The 18,726-nt window shown below is 39.3% G+C and overlaps 4 protein-coding genes across 4 annotated transcripts; 2 read left to right on the top strand and 2 right to left on the bottom strand.

The window, feature by feature from the left end:
- Nucleotides 1-2,031: 2,031 nt before the first annotated feature.
- Nucleotides 2,032-4,431, top strand: EAE97_007148 (uncharacterized protein; the record flags this gene model as incomplete). The annotated part of the gene is made up of 2 exons (XM_038877662.1): nt 2,032-2,869; nt 4,424-4,431. The coding sequence occupies 2 exons, from the start codon at nt 2,032-2,034 to the stop codon at nt 4,429-4,431; spliced, it is 846 nt and encodes a 281-aa protein (XP_038731852.1).
- Nucleotides 4,432-6,588: 2,157 nt separating this feature from the next.
- On the bottom strand, nt 6,589-7,196 carry EAE97_007147 (uncharacterized protein; the record flags this gene model as incomplete). Its single annotated transcript, XM_038877661.1, has 2 exons — nt 6,589-6,873; nt 6,928-7,196. One exon carries the CDS (start codon nt 7,194-7,196, stop codon nt 6,933-6,935), a length of 264 nt encoding a protein of 87 aa, XP_038731851.1. The 3' UTR covers nt 6,589-6,873; nt 6,928-6,932.
- Nucleotides 7,197-9,068: 1,872 nt separating this feature from the next.
- Nucleotides 9,069-9,602, bottom strand: EAE97_007146 (uncharacterized protein; the record flags this gene model as incomplete). The annotated part of the gene is made up of 1 exon (XM_038877660.1): nt 9,069-9,602. One exon carries the CDS (start codon nt 9,600-9,602, stop codon nt 9,069-9,071), a length of 534 nt encoding a protein of 177 aa, XP_038731850.1.
- Nucleotides 9,603-10,917: 1,315 nt separating this feature from the next.
- Nucleotides 10,918-15,771, top strand: EAE97_007145 (uncharacterized protein; the record flags this gene model as incomplete). The annotated part of the gene is made up of 1 exon (XM_038877659.1): nt 10,918-15,771. The coding sequence occupies one exon, from the start codon at nt 10,918-10,920 to the stop codon at nt 15,769-15,771; it is 4,854 nt and encodes a 1,617-aa protein (XP_038731849.1).
- Nucleotides 15,772-18,726: the final 2,955 nt, after the last annotated feature.

The following is an 18,726-nucleotide window of genomic DNA, read 5'->3' as shown; positions in this document are numbered from 1 at the left end:
TTATCTTTTTAGTAGGCTAGGATTGAGATGAGTTGTGATGTGATGAGATGAGATGAGATGCATAGGGGTGATTCCCGAGAAGAATAGGAATATATGAATGAACACAAGGATGATTCCTTGTATGAATTGAGAAGTTTGGTTGATTTTGTGAGACTGATTGGACTTGTGAGATTGGGTGATTGAATGTTCGTACATCGGCTACGAGGATAATACCGAGTTGGAATGAAAAGAATACAAGTGTTAGAAGGTGTGTTACGGAATGGGGTTTGAATACGTTATTCCCTGTCATCGCGCAAGGTCTTTTTCTCTGATACTTGAAGTGTGTTGGATGAAATGAAGTCTTTGTGAGCTGGTGAGCTGGTTTGTTGGTTGAGATTTGGATTTATTTTTGGATTGGATGGATGGAGGATGGGGTTGAGTGGTATGGTGTTGACAATTGTACGTCTTGCATCTGAAGTAGATCTATCTAGGAACTCCTCGATTTCAATAATGGGCTTGGTCTAGTGTGAATGTGATAGGTGAAGGTGCCAGCATTTGAGAGAACATTCGTAATGAAGAAATCAGGCTTTTCTTACAGGAGGCTTGACTAGTGATATATATACATATATTTGGAAGAGAGATACAATTATGTTGGGAATGGATGAAAGTGTATTGGGGACCTTGACTGATACGGGTAAAAAGGTAACAATAAAGTAATTATTTCGGTCCCTCGTTCGTACTGGCCAGCTTGGATAGATAAAAAAATTGGAAAGCAATCATAGGGTCAATGATGCTGCTTCAAAACTGCACATCTATGGTAGTTGAAAGCTACTGAGCCACGGACTTGTCCCGCTGTCGACTTGATGACCGACACTTTGCCGAAATTGTGCACGTGATGTCATTCTCACCTTGGTCAAACGCCCGTACACTAGAACGTTAACGCAAGCATACGGAAGCAACATCTCCGCTTTGGCTTCTCCCATTCCTAGCTAAAGAACCCTAGAATCATTTATATATTTCCGCCCGTTATATAGTCTATCACTGACATTGCTTGCCTTAAACCCCGTGGTTGCATTAAGCTGGATCTCTTTCACCGGCTGTGAGTTTTTACCCCCAGGTTTTACGAGCTCAGCAGGCTGGAAGCTCGTGAACCTTGTCAGTTCTTCCTCGCCGCTACACCCGAGTTTCGTTATTTCTTTATGATGAGCTGGGGGTGATTGTAGGGGAATGGAAAGAAGCATGATACCCTGTATAAAGATTTTCTTCTGTGGTGGTTGTGTATGTAACCATGCCACTTTCCCCATCCAATTTAGTTAAGTAGTGAAGTTCCTGCATGTAATAGACAGCCATGACAGGCTTTTCTTGAAAATGGCTTGAAGCCAAATACTTCAAATGACGCATACTTGTGTATTGCGGGCAATATTCAAGCCAATCAAAGCTGGCAACATGGCAATACCTTCCACACGTACAGCTACTCAACTCTGAGAGCCACACAAAGCGGATATAGTCCAATCAACCAATTAGCCAGCACACTCCATGTATATAAATCATCTGGCTTCATCCAATGGAGGAGAGGTTCCGTAAGTTGAAAGCTTTGCAGAGAGTTGTGAGTATGTTTTTGAATTACCTGTAATCATGGCTAGTGCCTTGAAAAGCACTTCACTGGAGGCTAGCTGCAACTGGGAGGTGATATACAGCAGGAGTAGTGTTAGACAAGAAAGAAGCTGAAGAGTCGCTAGCCTTACTCGATGAAGAAGCAAGTGCATCTACAGACTAGCAATTTCAGGTTCAAATCAGACTTTAATAGCTTGGCTGCAGGGCCACGATAGATAAGATTTTAGAAAGCAGCAGGTGTAATCTCAAATCGTTTAGATCTATGTTGCGAGATATTCAGTATAAGAGATAAAGCTCTTTGGAACACGAGAATGATAATAGTCTGAAGACTTGCAATGTTCCACCTACTTTCCTCTCGTTCTAGAACTTGATAATTGTTGGTAACAGGTTATATTGGTCACTGACTGAGACCACTATACTTAAAGGAAGCAAGCGGTAATGAAAGCCAACGACTTGATTCACCGGGTCGCTTGGTCCTCCGCGTCTCTAAATGAGGAACCGCTTAGCTTTGAAAGAGTAATCTTCCTAACTGGTGATGGGCAGCCGGATGAACCCTTGTTCACGTACAAGAAACAGCTTGCTGATGCGGGTTATGAAACTTTAGTCGTCAAAGATCCCAAGGAAATAGTTCCCCTCTCAATACCTGACACTATCGTTGTTCACATACCGTATGCCGCCAAGGCTAGGAATGAAGTTTACGAAGTCGCAACTAAGTCATGCACCAGTCTAATTGCAGCTGCGAAAGCTCTGCACCAGCTTCACCAGCTCGACAAAAGTAAGGTGTACAAACTATTCTCACTCATCAACAAAGACCATAGCATTCAAGACTTGGGTTACGCCCCATTACATGGTCTGGCACGTGTGATTAAGATGGAAACACCAGCGATCTTCGGCGGATTATTTGAGGTGGACCGGGTCCATTTCCCACTGTTTCCTATCAGATACGCACGTGGTTTCGATATTGTTAGAGTCAGCAATGATGTAGCGCAGACAGCATCACTTCAACCCTTTCAGGATATGTCGAAGGATGGGGAAGTGCTACGATTAAATCCTCAAGGTACATACTTGATTACCGGTGGGACGGGGGGAATGGGCTTGGAAATCGCCACTTGGATGACTATGCGAGGTGCCCGTAACATCTTACTAGTATCACGCCGTGGCCTACAATCTGCCCTAAACGGCGAACCACGAGATGCCAACATCGAAAAGCTTGTTTCAAGAATCACTGAGCTCGAGGCAATCGGTGCTACAATCCACTTGCTAGCCATTAACTTCAGTAAGCCCGACGCAGGATCTGGGCTAGGGCGAGCGATTGATAACTTGCAGATGCCACCGATAAAGGGAGTGGTCCACGCTGCTGGGATTCGTAGAAGCAAATCAAGCTTTTTTATACTCCTGTATTATGTAATCATATATCTATAACGTGGTTTATCAGCATATACACTATATTAGTATATATACTACTTTTATCTCAATTATTCATATTATATTAATATAAAATAATAATATTATTATAAGATAAAATCAAATTATATATAATTTAAAAATCAATTAATACTAAATCTAATTAATAAATTTATATATCAAATAAAACATGTTAGAGTGAGTGTAAGGTAATAATTAGTATAAATATAGGTATAGGTTTAGAATAAGACTTTTTATTGATTTCTTTAAAACCTTTTTTTGAAGCTATATATATATAAAAATTCTTTAGTATTGAAATAATATCAATTTGATATTGGTTTTATATTAATATTTGTAATAGAGTTCTTTTTCTTAAGCTTTTATTCTTAAAAGCTTTTTGAAGTTATTCAATAATCAATTACTATTATATTAATATATTTTTAAAGTCTTATTAAATTTTATAATAAGAATTAATTATATAACATTTATATTCTTATTTTATAAGATTTAATTTCTTTATAATTTTTGAAAAGAGTTATATTGTAATATAAGAGTATTAAGAATAATTTAATTTATAATTCAAAGCTTAAAATCCTAAAAAATTTTGAAAATTTTGAAAAAAAGAAATCGATTTGATAAAGTAATAATTTATATTTAATAAGATTTTATTTTCTCTTTTTTGATTTTTGATTTTAAAAGTTTATTTGCTTTAAAAGTATATAAAATCTATAATATTAAAATTTCAATAATACTATTATACACCAAAATTAGTTTTTTCTTGATATTCATATTTTAATAATTAATCATTATTTCTTAAAAAGAAAAAGACATTTAATAATAATAAAAATTTAGATATTCAAAAATTGTCACGGTCATGAACTAAAGGGCTTCATTAGGCATGTGATAGTAAGCCCTCGGGCCTACCGTGTGTCGAAGGGAGCCCGCACACACATATAAATTGTATAGTTTTCATAAGTTTAGAAGAATTAATGAAAAGTCTTTGTGCTACATTTCACCTAGTTGATTCATTGCTAGTATCTACTCTAACAAAAATTATAGAAAATTATATTATATTTCAAAAATAGTTGAAATTGTTATGATTTGTATTATAAAAATACTATTTTTATAATAATTCTTATATAAAATCGATTTTCTAATAAACAACTAGAAATTTGTATTATTTATTTAAAAAATAATAATTTTTAGAAAAGTTTTTCAAATTATATTTATAAATAAAGAAAGTGTATGGTTACGTACAAACGAATTTTGTATGTAAAAAAAAATGATAACTCGGTGATATTAACGACCCGGTGATAAACCACGTTATCTAATTTAGTATCTATCTCTTGCACCGTAATAACTGGAAATATAGTAAAATTACTATTTTTGGTGTGATTTTAGAAAGTGGCTAATATAAGTAGTCTAGTACTATAACTTTAAAATCCAAAATTCAAAGATCAAAGCTAAGAGACACAACCTCTCAATCCAACCCAACAACAACTTACACTCAAGAAAAAAACAACAAAGAACCGATTGATTCCACACGACAAAAGTAAAAGTACCTACCTATCTATGTCTATGTAGTAAGTCAAAAAAGAAGAACCACAAGCAAAAATAACATGGACATACAACAGCAGGGATTCGCTGGTGGTCACCCACCCAACTACTAATCTGCCGATCTGAGGCTTGTGTATGGCAGAGCGGACGGGATGCCCAATTCTCCTCAGTCTATGGTCGTATGTAGTGGTGACGGGGGTTTGGGAACTTATATTTGGTTAGTGTGATGATGGTGATGGAGATGGTGTTAGTTATGAATAATAAATGATGAAGTAGAAAAGAAAATAAGGAAAGAGGAAGAGGAAGAGGAAGAGGAAGAGGAAGAGGAAGAGGAAGAGGAAGAGGAAGAGGAAGAGGAAGAGGAAGAGGAAGAGGAAGAGGAAGTAGGGGGGTAAGAAAAGAAGGGAAAGATTTGCGTATTATGTTCATCTATCCATCTATCCATTTATTCATATATTCATCTATCTTCAACTCCATATCTCATATCTACATTAGAAGTATACATTATACATACCAAAGTATACTCTCTACTCCGTTGTAATCATATATACATACCTACCTACTCAGAGAAAACATGAATACATATCTAAATCTCCAAACTAAATAATATCAGAAATAGATTTTCATTTATAGGACTGATATTACTTATACTCACACACACACACACTCTCTCTCTCTCTCTCACGTACTTTCTCCCATACACTCTCTCGTACACTCTTACTACTCACCCACTTACTCATTTATTACGTACTACTACCTATCTACAAGTAAATTATACTAGGTAGATAGATACTCATACTTATACATATACATATACATATACATATAAACAATAAATCAGATCTAGAAAAATGATAGAATTATATAATAAAGAATAATTATTACTCAAATAAATAAATATATCTATCTAATAATACTAAATAAATTGATCAATCAATTCTTAATAAAAATTTAATGAAATATAAATTTTGTTTCCTTTCAGAAGAGAGAGAGAGAGAGAGGAATTGAATAGAAATAAAAATAAAATATCTATCTTTTTATTATTTAAGTAAATAGATAAATTCTAGATATCTATATATGTAAATAAATAGCCACTAGATAATCACTAGATAGGTAGATATCAACTACAAATCCAAATCTCAAATGCTAGTCACTCAAATAAGAATATAGATTATATAAGCTAGGTATATACCTAAGATTCTAGTACATCTTGTATTGGAATGAAAGAAAGGAAAGAAGGAATGAAAGAAAAAAGAAGAAAAGAAAGAAGAAAAAGGGAAAGAAGAGTAATAATATATTAAGCTTTACTTCTACTCTAATCTATTTACGATTTCAATTCTTTAATATATAGTCTAATAATAATCTATCTTTTCTCTTATCTACTTTGATATTCATTTATATATATGATATATACAAAAATAGTAAATCAAATTTGTAATCCGTTACACAAAAATTATATAAATAAGAGTATTCACTTCAAAGGAATGACTTCAATATAATGACTACTGTATCAAAGGGAAATAAGCGAATACGAAAGAGACTAGCTCTTTCAGTAGTGCCTATATAAGACCTACTACTTCCCTACATAGCTAGCTCTTTAGATAGAATACAATTAGACATACAGGACCTACAATACGTGGGTGCTACGTCTTTCGTATCCTTCTCGAACCAACAAATATTATATTCAATTCTATTTTCCCATTATCGCTATGGATTACTATAGTACTAGTTATATATACCTAAAGTGCCATTACACACAGATAGAAGTTGTACGACAGACCATACAAGCGAGTGCCAAGGGGATTGCATTATGTATGCAGTTCGGGAGTGTGCTTATTACAGTGCTTGCTGGGATGCTAGAGAAGGATATCGAACTGTTTAGTCTATATACTCGATTTCTTTATGACTTCAAAAGCCTCCTTACGTAAACTCAATACTGAGAGAACCTCTTGCCCCGATTGACATATTTCTCATACCCAAGATATTCGCTGTAAGATTTTCACAGTTGCATTTAGAAAAGATAAGTCTTTCTGTGTTCATTTAGTATGCAGCATATAAGATTCCTTGGTTAGGGTTCTAGCTAAAAAGGGCCTAGAGCCTGAATACATGCTGTGAACTTGCAAGCGAACCAAAAGAGTGGAATCTAAGGTTCCACAACCTTCTCAAACAACACTTTACCAAATTTCTGAGATGAAACAAGACTCAGATAGTGTCGAGGCAGAACAAATGACAGATGTGGAGTCCAGAACTAACAAAGCCATCTGTTGAACACTTCTCATACCATCCCTTCGTCCTCTTCACTGACACCTAAACTGAGAACTGATTAAAAGTTAGCTTTGGGGAAAAAAAGGTACCTAGGCAAGATTTTCTTACATTGCTTAACATTCGCTCCAGTACCAGTTCTCGCCTTCATCCTCACATTGCTGCTTGAATTTTCCAATGTTGCCACCATAGGGGTCGCAGTAGTATTCGGCCCAGTGAGAACAGTAACAGTCGTCCTCCTGAAGATTGTTACAAATCTTGTGGGTGACTTGCCACATCTCATCTACTGATTTGTCGGGATTCTTGCATCTATAGGCGTTGTCTCCGCAGGCGTATGCGGTGGTGGCAGCAAGGAGGAATCCAAAATAGATGAACTTCATGGTGAAAATTGTTGGGAGGGATTTTTTGTTCGATGTTGGGGAGATGTAATGCTTGTGTGAATATCTGTTGAGATTTGAAGATGCGAGAGTTGGATGATGATTGATGGTTGTGATATGATGGTCTAGGAAAGGCTATTTATACACAGAGTCCTTCGGCAAAAATGAAGCTCTAGGAGGTAAAATTTACCATGACGTCGTTATTTGCTGGCACTCTCACTCTGGCCGGTTCTGTCTCCAAGACAAGTCGATGATTTCAACTACCTCTGTCAAATTAAACTATTAGCAGCAAGTAGGACAGTAGAGCGATTATCGTTTCCATTTGTAGACCCGTGATCATCTATGCATATGCATAGTTAGTCTATGTAACCCACAAAAATGATTCAGCTAACTACATGACAGCCCCTTGCAGTGCCGATACCTGTCGCATTGCCTCACATCAGCTACGCCATTCACGTTGGCCTACAACCACATCACACATGATATGTCACCAAGATCAAAGTTAGATTACCGAGTCCATGTGGATGGGGAAAACCCACACGCCTAACCACTCAAAATCAAAAACCTATCAAAGACACTTGTACTTTAATACTGTATGATATTATGAATAATGGACCAGATACGATAAATTTTACATGTACATTAAATTGATTATTTCTAAAAGATTGTGTTCAATTTTCAATTCGAAATATTCATGAATTGATTTTGTGAATAACTTTGAAAAGGGAGTACCTTTTGGGTGTGCAATTTTTCTGCCCACATGGAAGCGAGTTTTAATTCTCTCGATATACGTACAATATTACATGATCGTTAGCTTCCGCCGCACTCGGTAAGCCTGACGGGACATCGCGCTAATTATAAACCTACTTTGTATGACATCGATCTACAGATGGACTGTGGTACACATTACTAAATCAGTAGCCTACTCTATACTATCTCTTACTGCGGAGTATACTTTGCTTGAGAATGATGTGTTGTGAAACAAACATCGAGATCTCTACGAAGTAACGTTGCATTGAATTTTATTTCAGCTGGTACCGGGAAGATATGTATTCCCAAGAAGGGAGATGATAGTGCGTGGTATTGTCTCGTATTTCCCATTAAGAAATCGTGCTTTGGTGCACTTTTCTCCCGTTATGTCGATCACCACATCATTTTTGGTGTAATGGAAGACAAGTTATTGCTCGAAGAATGTGTACGAAATTATACATTTAGTGCATGGAAATTTCCGTCCTCATAATGTTCCTTTCCTGCCTATACTCGCTTTCACTTGGATCAACACTCGTCGAAAATGGAATTCCGATTTTTTCCCATCTTCTTTTATTTTAGAATCATTTTTATCGAGGCAAGAGGTCAAAGTTAATAGGAATTTCTTGTAGCAAAGCACGTCCATAGTCCCTAAGAATGATAGTAGTTGAATGTCTCTTGATCATCCACATGATAGTCGGAATTGCATTTCGGATTCTTTGATACTCTACGCTTCTAGGGGCTCTGGGACCATGAGATTTCCATCTTCATAAGATAGAGTGATGATCAGATGTGATTATAAATACGGTCAACAAAAACTTGAATAAAGTTCACAAACAATATAAATTCACTTCTTACAAAGCTGATGTTCAAATCAAATGAATGATATCGATTCAAGAATCTTGATACTCAAATAGGCATACAACTGAACCTCTATTGTGACCATAAAGCTCCCTTCTGGCTGATAGACTCTTATGGAGCTTGGTGAGGAGTTACCTCAAAGTCCATCGCGGGCAATCTACCAAAGCAAAATACAAAAACGCCACTATTTCTGCATCGCAGCTTCCATCACTCCATCGAAGAACATAGAAGAATAAGAAGGAAGACAAGTTGTACGACCTATTCTCCCTACAAATCATTAGATTGAAGTCTCAGTCCCTGGTATCCAACTCTCTTGGCTGTATGTTCATGATCGCCTCTGAGTCCATCCCATGCAACTCTCTTAGCTTCTCTTGGTCCTTGATATCTAACTCTTGGAGCCTCAGGTCTAGCGTTCAATGCATCATATCGAACTCTCTTAGGCTCCGCCGACCACTTGCAGAAGTTGATGTTCAACAAAGTTCCATCAGCGACCCACTGACCGCCATCCCAGCCATTGTAGCAACTTTCCACAACTTGAGAAAAGGCAACAATACAGGCTTGTTTGGAATCGAAATTAGCAACCTTGCCAATGTTGGCGGTGTTTCCGCTTCGATCGTTATAGTCGATCCAGTCTCCAACAAGCTTGTTCCAGTTCTCATGACAGTAGTCGTCGGCAAATTTTGACAACTCGTCTTTGTGAACGCACTTTACTTTGTGGGCGCCCTCAGCATGGTTGTAGCATTGGCCTGCCAGGACAGTCGAGGCAAGAGCTAAAACGCTGAAAGTTCTCGAAAAATGCATGGTATAATGTGGGTTTTGTACTGAGCTGTAGGAGTCAGTGATTTCTACTTCTCTCAGCTTGCAAGTAAAGGGAAAGTTACTGGTAGGTTTTTGTCTTGAAAGAATTTTGCTTCAATTCCAAAGAAGGATCTGGTTCAAGTATATATGTGTGATGGGGCAAGATTTGATGGAAGATACAGTCATTTGTAGGTTGGTAACTATGTCATGGTGTAGCGGGATGTAACGAAGTATGGAGATATTGATGCAATATCTACTAGCTACATATGCCGGTGTAGCATCACTGGTCTACCGATAGAATCAGAAAATTGATCATCTTTCTGCTCCACCATGTGAAGTGATACACTACACAAGCACCCGACAAATGGCAAATTTTGTATTACTTGATTTCTAAAATGCACAGATTGACTAGGCCCTTGCGTTGGGGATGGAAATCTCCGTAGCACTCCGCATAAATACGAAATTTTGGAGGAACCAGATGCAAAACCATCCCAGAAAAAGTTAAATGCATGGCATTTTATGGACGTAAAAGAGCTGGTAGTTCAGGTAATGTTCTGTAGTGTAAGCGAGCTAACGAAAACTTTAATACTGTCAGCCAGCCACTCCTCAGTGATCTGCACGATATCTCGATATTTGATGCATTTGAAGCTTTATTTTTTAAACTGCGATGCGGCGTCAGGGATCTAGCTAAATGTTAAAATACAGATCTAGCGGCTGACTGACGCTAAATGGATGACTTTAAAGTAGAGGTGTAACTTTTAGAGGCGTCGGAAGGCGCAAATGGCGCCGCCGATATGAAACATACTCGTAAGGTGATTGAAAGCTTTAAAAAGACAAGCCGTTTAGTTAACTTGATATAAGTGAGGAAAGTCTTGGTACTGCCTGCTCGAATTCATGCTCCACAAAATAGTTTCCATACACTTTGAGGCGTACTAAAAACTTTTGCAGCTAAAACTGTAGTATTAGACTGGTCTCGCATTGATCTTTAAGCCAGTAAAAATATTAGGGTGGTTGGAGGCTTTATCGTTGCCAATGGGAGAGTTGAAAATAACGAAATGTCATCTCACCAGGATGCCAATGCCACTGATTGTGTATAGCTGTGCTATGTGTCCGTGATGTCGTGAAGTTCGAATGAGGTAAATTGAGATGTCGCTCTTCTCAACGTGTGCATTATCTTCAGCTGAATTAACTATTAAGAATTAAAGTCACACCCCAGCATTACTTTAAAGTCTACCTCAAGAATGGAAAAATTGCTCTACTAAAATCGATATTGAAACACACACTTTTCCAAACCTCGAGTATAGAAAAGCGGTAAACAATGCCAAGCAGCGAAAACACACTGTACTCACAGGGAGTCAACTTTGGAAGCTTTGTCCAAGAAGGTGTTGATGCTCGAACCGGACAATATACCTCCTCCATCGCCTTGTATGAGGCCCCGGCCAAAGCCCGTAATTGTGCACCATTCAAGCTATCTCTTCGGTTTAGCCCCTTGAACACTGCAAACATTGGCTTCGGCAAGGGTTGGTCATTGAATCTTTCTCAGTACCAGCACATTGCACCACGTAGCCTTATACTCTCTACTGGAGAACACTACCAGGTCTCCAACAGTGGAGGTCTACTTGTCGAGGACCAAAAGCTGAAAAGCTTCAAGTTTCAGCAGAAAGGTTCCGATTTCGAGATTATCCACAAGGATGGAAAAATTGAACTTCTTTCCAACGCTCACAATGTCTATAACACGAATGTCCCAGTCAAAATTTACGCAGCCAATGGGCGCGCATTGACTCTTGTCTGGATTCCAATTAATGGCCAACCAAGACTGAACAAAGTACAAGATGGCGACGAGATTTTGCTACAGATCAACTATCGAGATCCGCACGTGGAGATTGTTCATTCTCCAGGGGCTGCAAGCCCCTCTACCTTCACTGCAGTAATCAGAGGAGGTCAGCTACAGGAGTTTTGGCTGCCTTTGACAGATGGTGTAAAATGGAAGTTTGCTTACATTGCTTATGGGCCGCTCATTTGTCTGTCCAACATCCGCAGTCCATTGGGTTTGGTGGAAGAGGTCACATATAATTCATCTGGGTTTAAAGTGCCACCAGGAGGCCCCTATGAGTCCATTCCAGTTGTCAGACAGCACATCATCAAGCCTGGAAACCAACAGCCTGCTATCAAAACGCTCTACGACTACGGCACTAACAACTTCCTCGGGTACGGAGCCGTTGATCATTGGAAATATGGCGAGGACAATCTCTACCGCGTGAGAGACAACTACACATACACTGCTACGGTATCCGTCGATGGTGGTCAAAAGACCAAATATACCTACAACAAATTTCACTTGATCGTTGAGACTAAGCAAGACCTAAATGGAAAGCAGATTACGCAAACAGTTGAATACTATGTCAAACCAAATGTTGCACTAGTGCATCAGCCACCACAGTTCCAACTACCAAAAAGCGTTAAAACAACATACTGTGATTTGGCTAACCCATTGTTGTTTCGGGATGAGATAACTTCTCATGAGTTTGACGAATGGGGCAACCCTACTTCGGACACTCAGATAGATGGCGTCAAGACAACGCGTGCTTATTATCTGCCAAATGGGGAGACGAGTAAATGTCCTGCTGACCCTCATGGTTTTCAACGCTATTTAAAAGAGCAAACTATCACCCCTCCCAAAAAGCCTGGCCAGGCTCCTGTGCGGACTACACGCCACACCTATAGAGAGCTTCCTACAGCTCAGGGTGCGCCAAACCCCTCCTTTGTTCTACTCCAACAGTCTCAATCTTTCGCGGATAACGGCCCATGTAACTGCAGTATCAACAGGACATATGTTAGCCAGGTAGACGAAAGAGATCATGGCCGTTATAAGCAGCAGACGTCAATGTTGTATGATAAAAGTCCTATGGTGCAATCCTGGACCTACCAGTACGAAGCCAATCGATTTAGTGAGACAACGCAGCTTCAGAGCTTCGATAATTTCCAAGTGAAAAGCAAAACAAATTTTTCTATGGCTGAAGGACGAATTATGAGCCATGTAGATGAAGCCGGCATTGAGACTCAATTTACATACGATCAGATTGGTCGACAAATCAATACTACAACTTCTCCAGGCACTGTATATGAAGCAACAGAGATTCATGAATATGCCTTTTTGGGTGATACAGCAGGTTGCAGTCTCACTGTAACTGATGCCAAGGGAGTGAAGACCCGATCTACCACCGACGGTTTGCAGAGAGTTTGCCAAGTAGAGAGGCAAGACGATGACGGAGAATGGAAGCTTGATGCCTACACAGGAACCTTCCGCACTGTACAGGAGAGAAGTTACAACGCACTTGGACAATGCATTAGAATGACGGATATCGACTGGTTAAGGGCGTCGGACGGGCCCAAGAAACAGTCCGCCAGTCATGAATATGAATATGATGAATGGGGATATGTGTGCAAGGTGACTGATAGTAACGGCGTTATTACTTTGGCAGTGACAGATCCAATTGAGCAGACTTACACGGAGGGAATCAAGGCCCAAGGACAAAAGAAGGCCTCCTTCGAGTCTCAAGATTATCTTATCCAGAGAGCACTTTTTAATAGAAATGGTAGCATGTATAGCAATGTTACCTACACCAATGATGGTCTAGGGAGAACAATTGAAGAGAAAGACAGTCTTCACAATACCAGGAAGTACACCTACGATTGCTTTAATCGTGTGAGCCATACAACCTGGCAGGATAATCGTTTCGGAAATACCCAGTACGCAGCTCATACTACTGATCCTCTCCCTGAATCTATCCAGGTATCAGGTATCTTTCTAGGCCAACAGTCTTTCGACGGGCTAAGCCGTGTAAAAAGTCGGCAAATAGCTAATCGTCAAACTTTCCTATCCTATGAAGGTAGCTCGCCTCAGCCTAGCGATATCACGACTCCTAAGAACGACAAAATTCATTTGGACTATGAGAAAGCTTTGAACTATGCTCTGAAGGATATGTTAACCAGTGATGATCCGTGCAGTTATCAGTACGACCCAAAAACAGCTGAAGTACGGGAAAGCACAAATCCATACTGTACAGAGGAGTTGGATTATCTGCCATCGGGCTTGTTAAAGTCCGAAAGCATAACTATTGGTCAAGGATTGGAGACGCAGCTTTCGGCTAAATATTCTTACTCCATGAATGGTAAACTCCAAAACTATACCGATGTTCACGGCCAAGACCAAGTACTAAATTATGATGATTATGGAAGACTTGAACAGCTCTCACAAGGACCAATAACAGTCACACTCAAATACGGCGATGCGAACCGCCTTGCACAAAGTATCGTACACGATAACAAGAAGGATACGAGTCTAATGACAGTCTTGGATTACGATGATTTTGGGCGTGAGACCACGCGTACAGTCTTCCAAGGCCCGACTGTGCTTTATGTCTTAAGCCAGGTGAAATATGATACGGAAAATAGAGTCCAAATCCGTGAATTGAAAGACGATAGTGGAAACACGATCCGACAAGAAAACTTCCAGTATGACAATATGGGCCGATTGTTTGACTATGAAGTTCAAGGAACCGAGCTTCCAATTGATGAACATGGACGTAAAGTGCTCCATCAGGAGTACACATTCGCAGAAGTTGGTGGTCTGAAGCAGGTCACTACCCACTTCCAAGATCACAGTCAGAACATTGCTCGCTACACATACTCTGATAACGACCCCTGCCAACTAATTCTTATTTCAAACACGCACCCCGATGAGAAGCCACAGGTTAAGCTTGAGTATGATGACAATGGATGTTTGACCCAGGATGAACAAGGCCAGACTCTGGAGTATGACACTTCTGGTACCTTGAAAGCTGTACGCAACAAAGACCAGACGATCTTGTGTCAGTACTACTACGACTCTCATGGTAGATTGCTTACTCAGAAAGTACCTGGCAAACCAGATTATCATCTACATTACCGAGGGGAGATACTAGTTGCTGCTACGAGCGGCGGTGCTAATATTAGCTATGTATCTAGCGGAGACCAAACCTGGGGTCAAATACACCAGGAGGGTAACGAGATATCCACCCAGCTCTGGACTACCAACAATCACCAATCTGTTCTTGCCTGGCTGGAAACAAGTGAACCCTCTCAAATCTACAACCAAGTCTATACCCCATACGGTTTCAGCAACACCCAGTCTGCTATCGGTTGGAACGGACAGTGGCGAGACCCCGTTACTGGCTGGTATCATCTCGGAAACGGATATCGCGTGTATAATCCCGTCCTGATGCGCTTCCATAGTCCAGACTCTTGGAGCCCATTCACTTCCGGCGATATAAATTCCTACGCCTATTGTTATGGTGATCCAATCAACCGCATCGACCCTTCAGGTCACTTTAGCATATTTGGTATCCAGATTACCTGGCGAAATCTGGCCCAAGCTATAGTCGGGTTTGCACTTAGTGTTCTGGCAGGTATTCTCACAGACGGTGCCTCGGTGGCAATCGAAGTCGGCGTGGATCTGGCTGTTGCTGTTGCATCCGATGTTGGAACTGGTGCTGTATACGACGTTGCCGCAGGGAGAATCCCTGATTTTCAGAGTGTTGGTAGCGATGTTATTTTTGGCGGTATAGGAAATATGGTCAGCAGGGGTCTATCTCGGGGTGCAAATAAGGTTTTCAAGTCAGTTAGTGAGACGCTCGAACAGCTGCTCGCTGGTGCAGAGAAACTACGCGCGGCAGGCGGTAAACCAGTTATGCCTAGCAAGATTGGCACGGTACACTCCTTTAAACGATTCAAATTACAAGCGGATCAATTTAGCAAATTCGATTCATGGAACAAAATGAGTGCTGCAGAAAAGAAACTTTTCAACAAAGGTCTAATGGAAATGAAGGGTAGAATCAAGGAGATTGACAATAGAGAGCCCTGGACGTGGATTCAAGCAAAGGATTTGCCAAATGTGGGAGGCAAAAATGGTCCAGCGTCCGAAAAATTTGTCGATTTTCGTAGGTTGGTCCGGGAGGAGAGACTTTCTCCTAGACAGGCCGCCGATCGAGCAGGTGATATGAACTTTACGAAATTCAGAGGGTCGAAACCGCCACAGTACGAGATCAGGACCTCTCAAGGTGATAGAATCTCGTTTCTGATAGACAAAAAGAGTCGGGAGGTCACTATCCTCCAGGTTGGGGGACATTCTTGAGACGGTAAAGTCAAACCTCTGCCATGCATGGCATACTCAAAACTCGAACAAACGAACTGTTACAAAATACTGCCTTGGCAGTTCCTCTTCGTAGTATCCTTGTCTACTTAGGCAGCGGGAAAATATAGTTTTGTGTTGAGTTTATTTACATTTGTCATTCATTGGCTCACTTAAGTTGTAAAATGAAATATTTTTTGGCTTTATATTGTATGTTCTAATTGAGCCCAATATTCAAACAGATATGAGTTTTTGGACGAATTAAAATCGAAACGAGTAAACTCTTGGGTAAAGTTTGAAATTGATGTGCCAAAAAAGCTGAATCGCAATATGTTATATAATAGGAGGACTACCGCCGTAAATTCGTAATGCCGATAGGGGATGTCAAAACTTCGGTCCCGAACTACCATTTAGTATTTGGGGCCATCCCCGAGAGATCCTCTTTCGATAAGATTGCACAAATCATGAGGTGCATAGATCAAATTAGCACCTCTCAAGCTATCTCATGCGTCAGGCTTTCTAGAATGGATATCGAGATAAGGTTTTGAGGTTTGTAAAAAGTGCTAAGTTTATCCTTGAATGCTTACCCTCGATGATTTTGTAATTATGTATATGATCTCGTACAAATTAGTTGTGACGAAAGTGAAATACATGACTAACACCCTCCCACTCTCCATCGCCCTCCCATCTTGAGTCCCGTTCAAATGGAAAGTCTGTGTACTCAAGTAAAGAGGGAGCTGGAATATTTTGATGAAAGGTTTCAAACCAAGCTATATACATTATAGAGTTCCAGTAAGTTTGGAAAGGAATAGGCCATTCCTATTCCAAAAGGTATTGCTCAAACGGGATCTTCCTAGCCTTTTATTCATCGATATTTCTATATCAGCCACCATAAGGGACGGATGGAGAGGAGGTATGAAGAGATGCTGGAGAGGTAAGCTTTGCGTAGATAAAACCATGGTCTTGATACTTTTGAATAAACTTATTGATCAAAATAACCCTGATAGGCTACTTGGTAATTGCTTCAGAGGTATCGACAAACGTTCTGGGCTGGAGAGGTCCATCATCGAGAGCATAATTCTTGCGTGGTAGTAGTAGTAGGAATTTGGTGTTTACGTCGTTAGCAGACCAATGGATGGATTTCCAATTCGCTGCGTAACCATCATAAAGAGAGACCGCAGCGACTCCTGAGATAAAAGGTTGGGTAACAGTGGAATGAAGATGTAGGACGCAGGAGCTTGTGGAAAATCCAAAGCGTGAAATCATCATCCCTTGCTCACTTGTTATCTACTTATTCAACCCTATCCACCCGCCTTATTTTCATATCGAACTCATTAATAACACCACTCTATATCACAATTCTCGGCTCATTTACCTCATTCATCTAACTTGATACCGAGAACTGACACTTATATCTGTCAAACTTGATCCAAGAGCCACAATCACTACATGACTACGCCCAAACCACAAGATTTGTGATTTGATGAGCGGGCACTTTAGTACTTCGAATATAGTGAATATCAATTTTAATAACGAAAACGTGAACATTAGTTTACATCGCACCACATCAAAGAGACAATCCATGTTGACGTGCTATATGATTAAGAAAAATATATAGCATTATCTAAAAATGCTGAACATCCTTAATAAAAACAATGAATTCCCTCATTAACAATACAAGATTTAAAATATTGAGTTTCAATATATTGATTAAAATTATCAATATAAAGGTTATTGTAAGACTAATAATAATTATATAGAATAGAGATAGAGCTTAAGAATCTTAATAAAACTATCCTATAAGCTTGATAAAAGAAAAGAGCTTATGATATTATTATAAAATATAGTTTTCTATTTTAATATAAATTAGCACCTTATTAATTATAGGTGCTAACAATAATATAATTGTAATTTTTTAAGTAACTGATAATTGAACTATTTAGAAATGATTAAATTTTATAGCTAGCATAAAAATATTAAGAATTTTCTACATATTTGTAAGATTCTAGTATATCTTATATTGGAATTTAATGCAAGGAAAGAAGAAAGAAGAAAGAAGAAAGAAGGAAAGAAGAGTGATAATATATCAAGCTTTACTCCTACCCTAATCTACTTACGATTTCAATTCTTCAACACACGGTCTAGTAGTAACCTACACCCCCTCCTACTTACTTCGATACCCACTTACATATACGGTACACATACAAATAGTAAATCAAATTCGTGATCAGTTACACAAATATTCTATTCAATTCTATTTTCCCGTTATCGCTATGGATTATTATAGTACTAGGTATGTATACCTAAAGTGCCATTACCCACAGATAGAAGTTGTACGACGGACGAGATGTAAATACCTCATATACAATTACCTGGCTAACTGAGTGAGTTGGTGGGTAAATGGAATGATGTGAGGAGATGAGATGGTGTTGGGTGAAGGAGAGGAAGTAGGAAAGGAGATGGAAAGGAAGAGGGAAAAGCATCGAAAAGATTATGTATGAAAGGCTAAATGAATATATAATTCGGGGTTCTCGTTAACTACCTACTACCCTAATACCTACCCACTCATCACTTGACTTGTGTGGGTAGATTTTTGTTTCGAATTCGATTGGATTGATTGTTTCTATGGATTTGTATCTGCGGAATGAATTGTTGATTGTTGATTGTTGATTGTTGATTGTTTGTTGAATTGTGAAGAATGTAATCTTTACCTAGGTAGGTACCTAGGCATGGAAACACAAGGTAATTTCAATCATCACCCACTTGATACTCGGTCTCGCCGCTGTAGTAATTTTCCTAGGTACTTGAATCTCTTGAGCCAATGTGTACCTAATTGTGCACATGCTATGTTATGGTGTAATCATTGAGGTTACCACTTGGCAGGTATTGTATCGTCTCCTTGAGTACTTGATGAAAGAGCGATAAGAAGTATACATACGTGAGTACTGTATTGATGTC

This window comes from Botrytis byssoidea (genome assembly GCF_014898295.1).
Source record: "Botrytis byssoidea strain MUCL 94 chromosome Unknown BBYS_013, whole genome shotgun sequence".
In the NCBI taxonomy this organism is placed as follows: Eukaryota; Fungi; Ascomycota; class Leotiomycetes; order Helotiales; family Sclerotiniaceae; genus Botrytis; species Botrytis byssoidea.
Note: the sequence above shows the minus strand (reverse complement) of the source record. Positions and strands in the feature narration are given on the sequence as shown.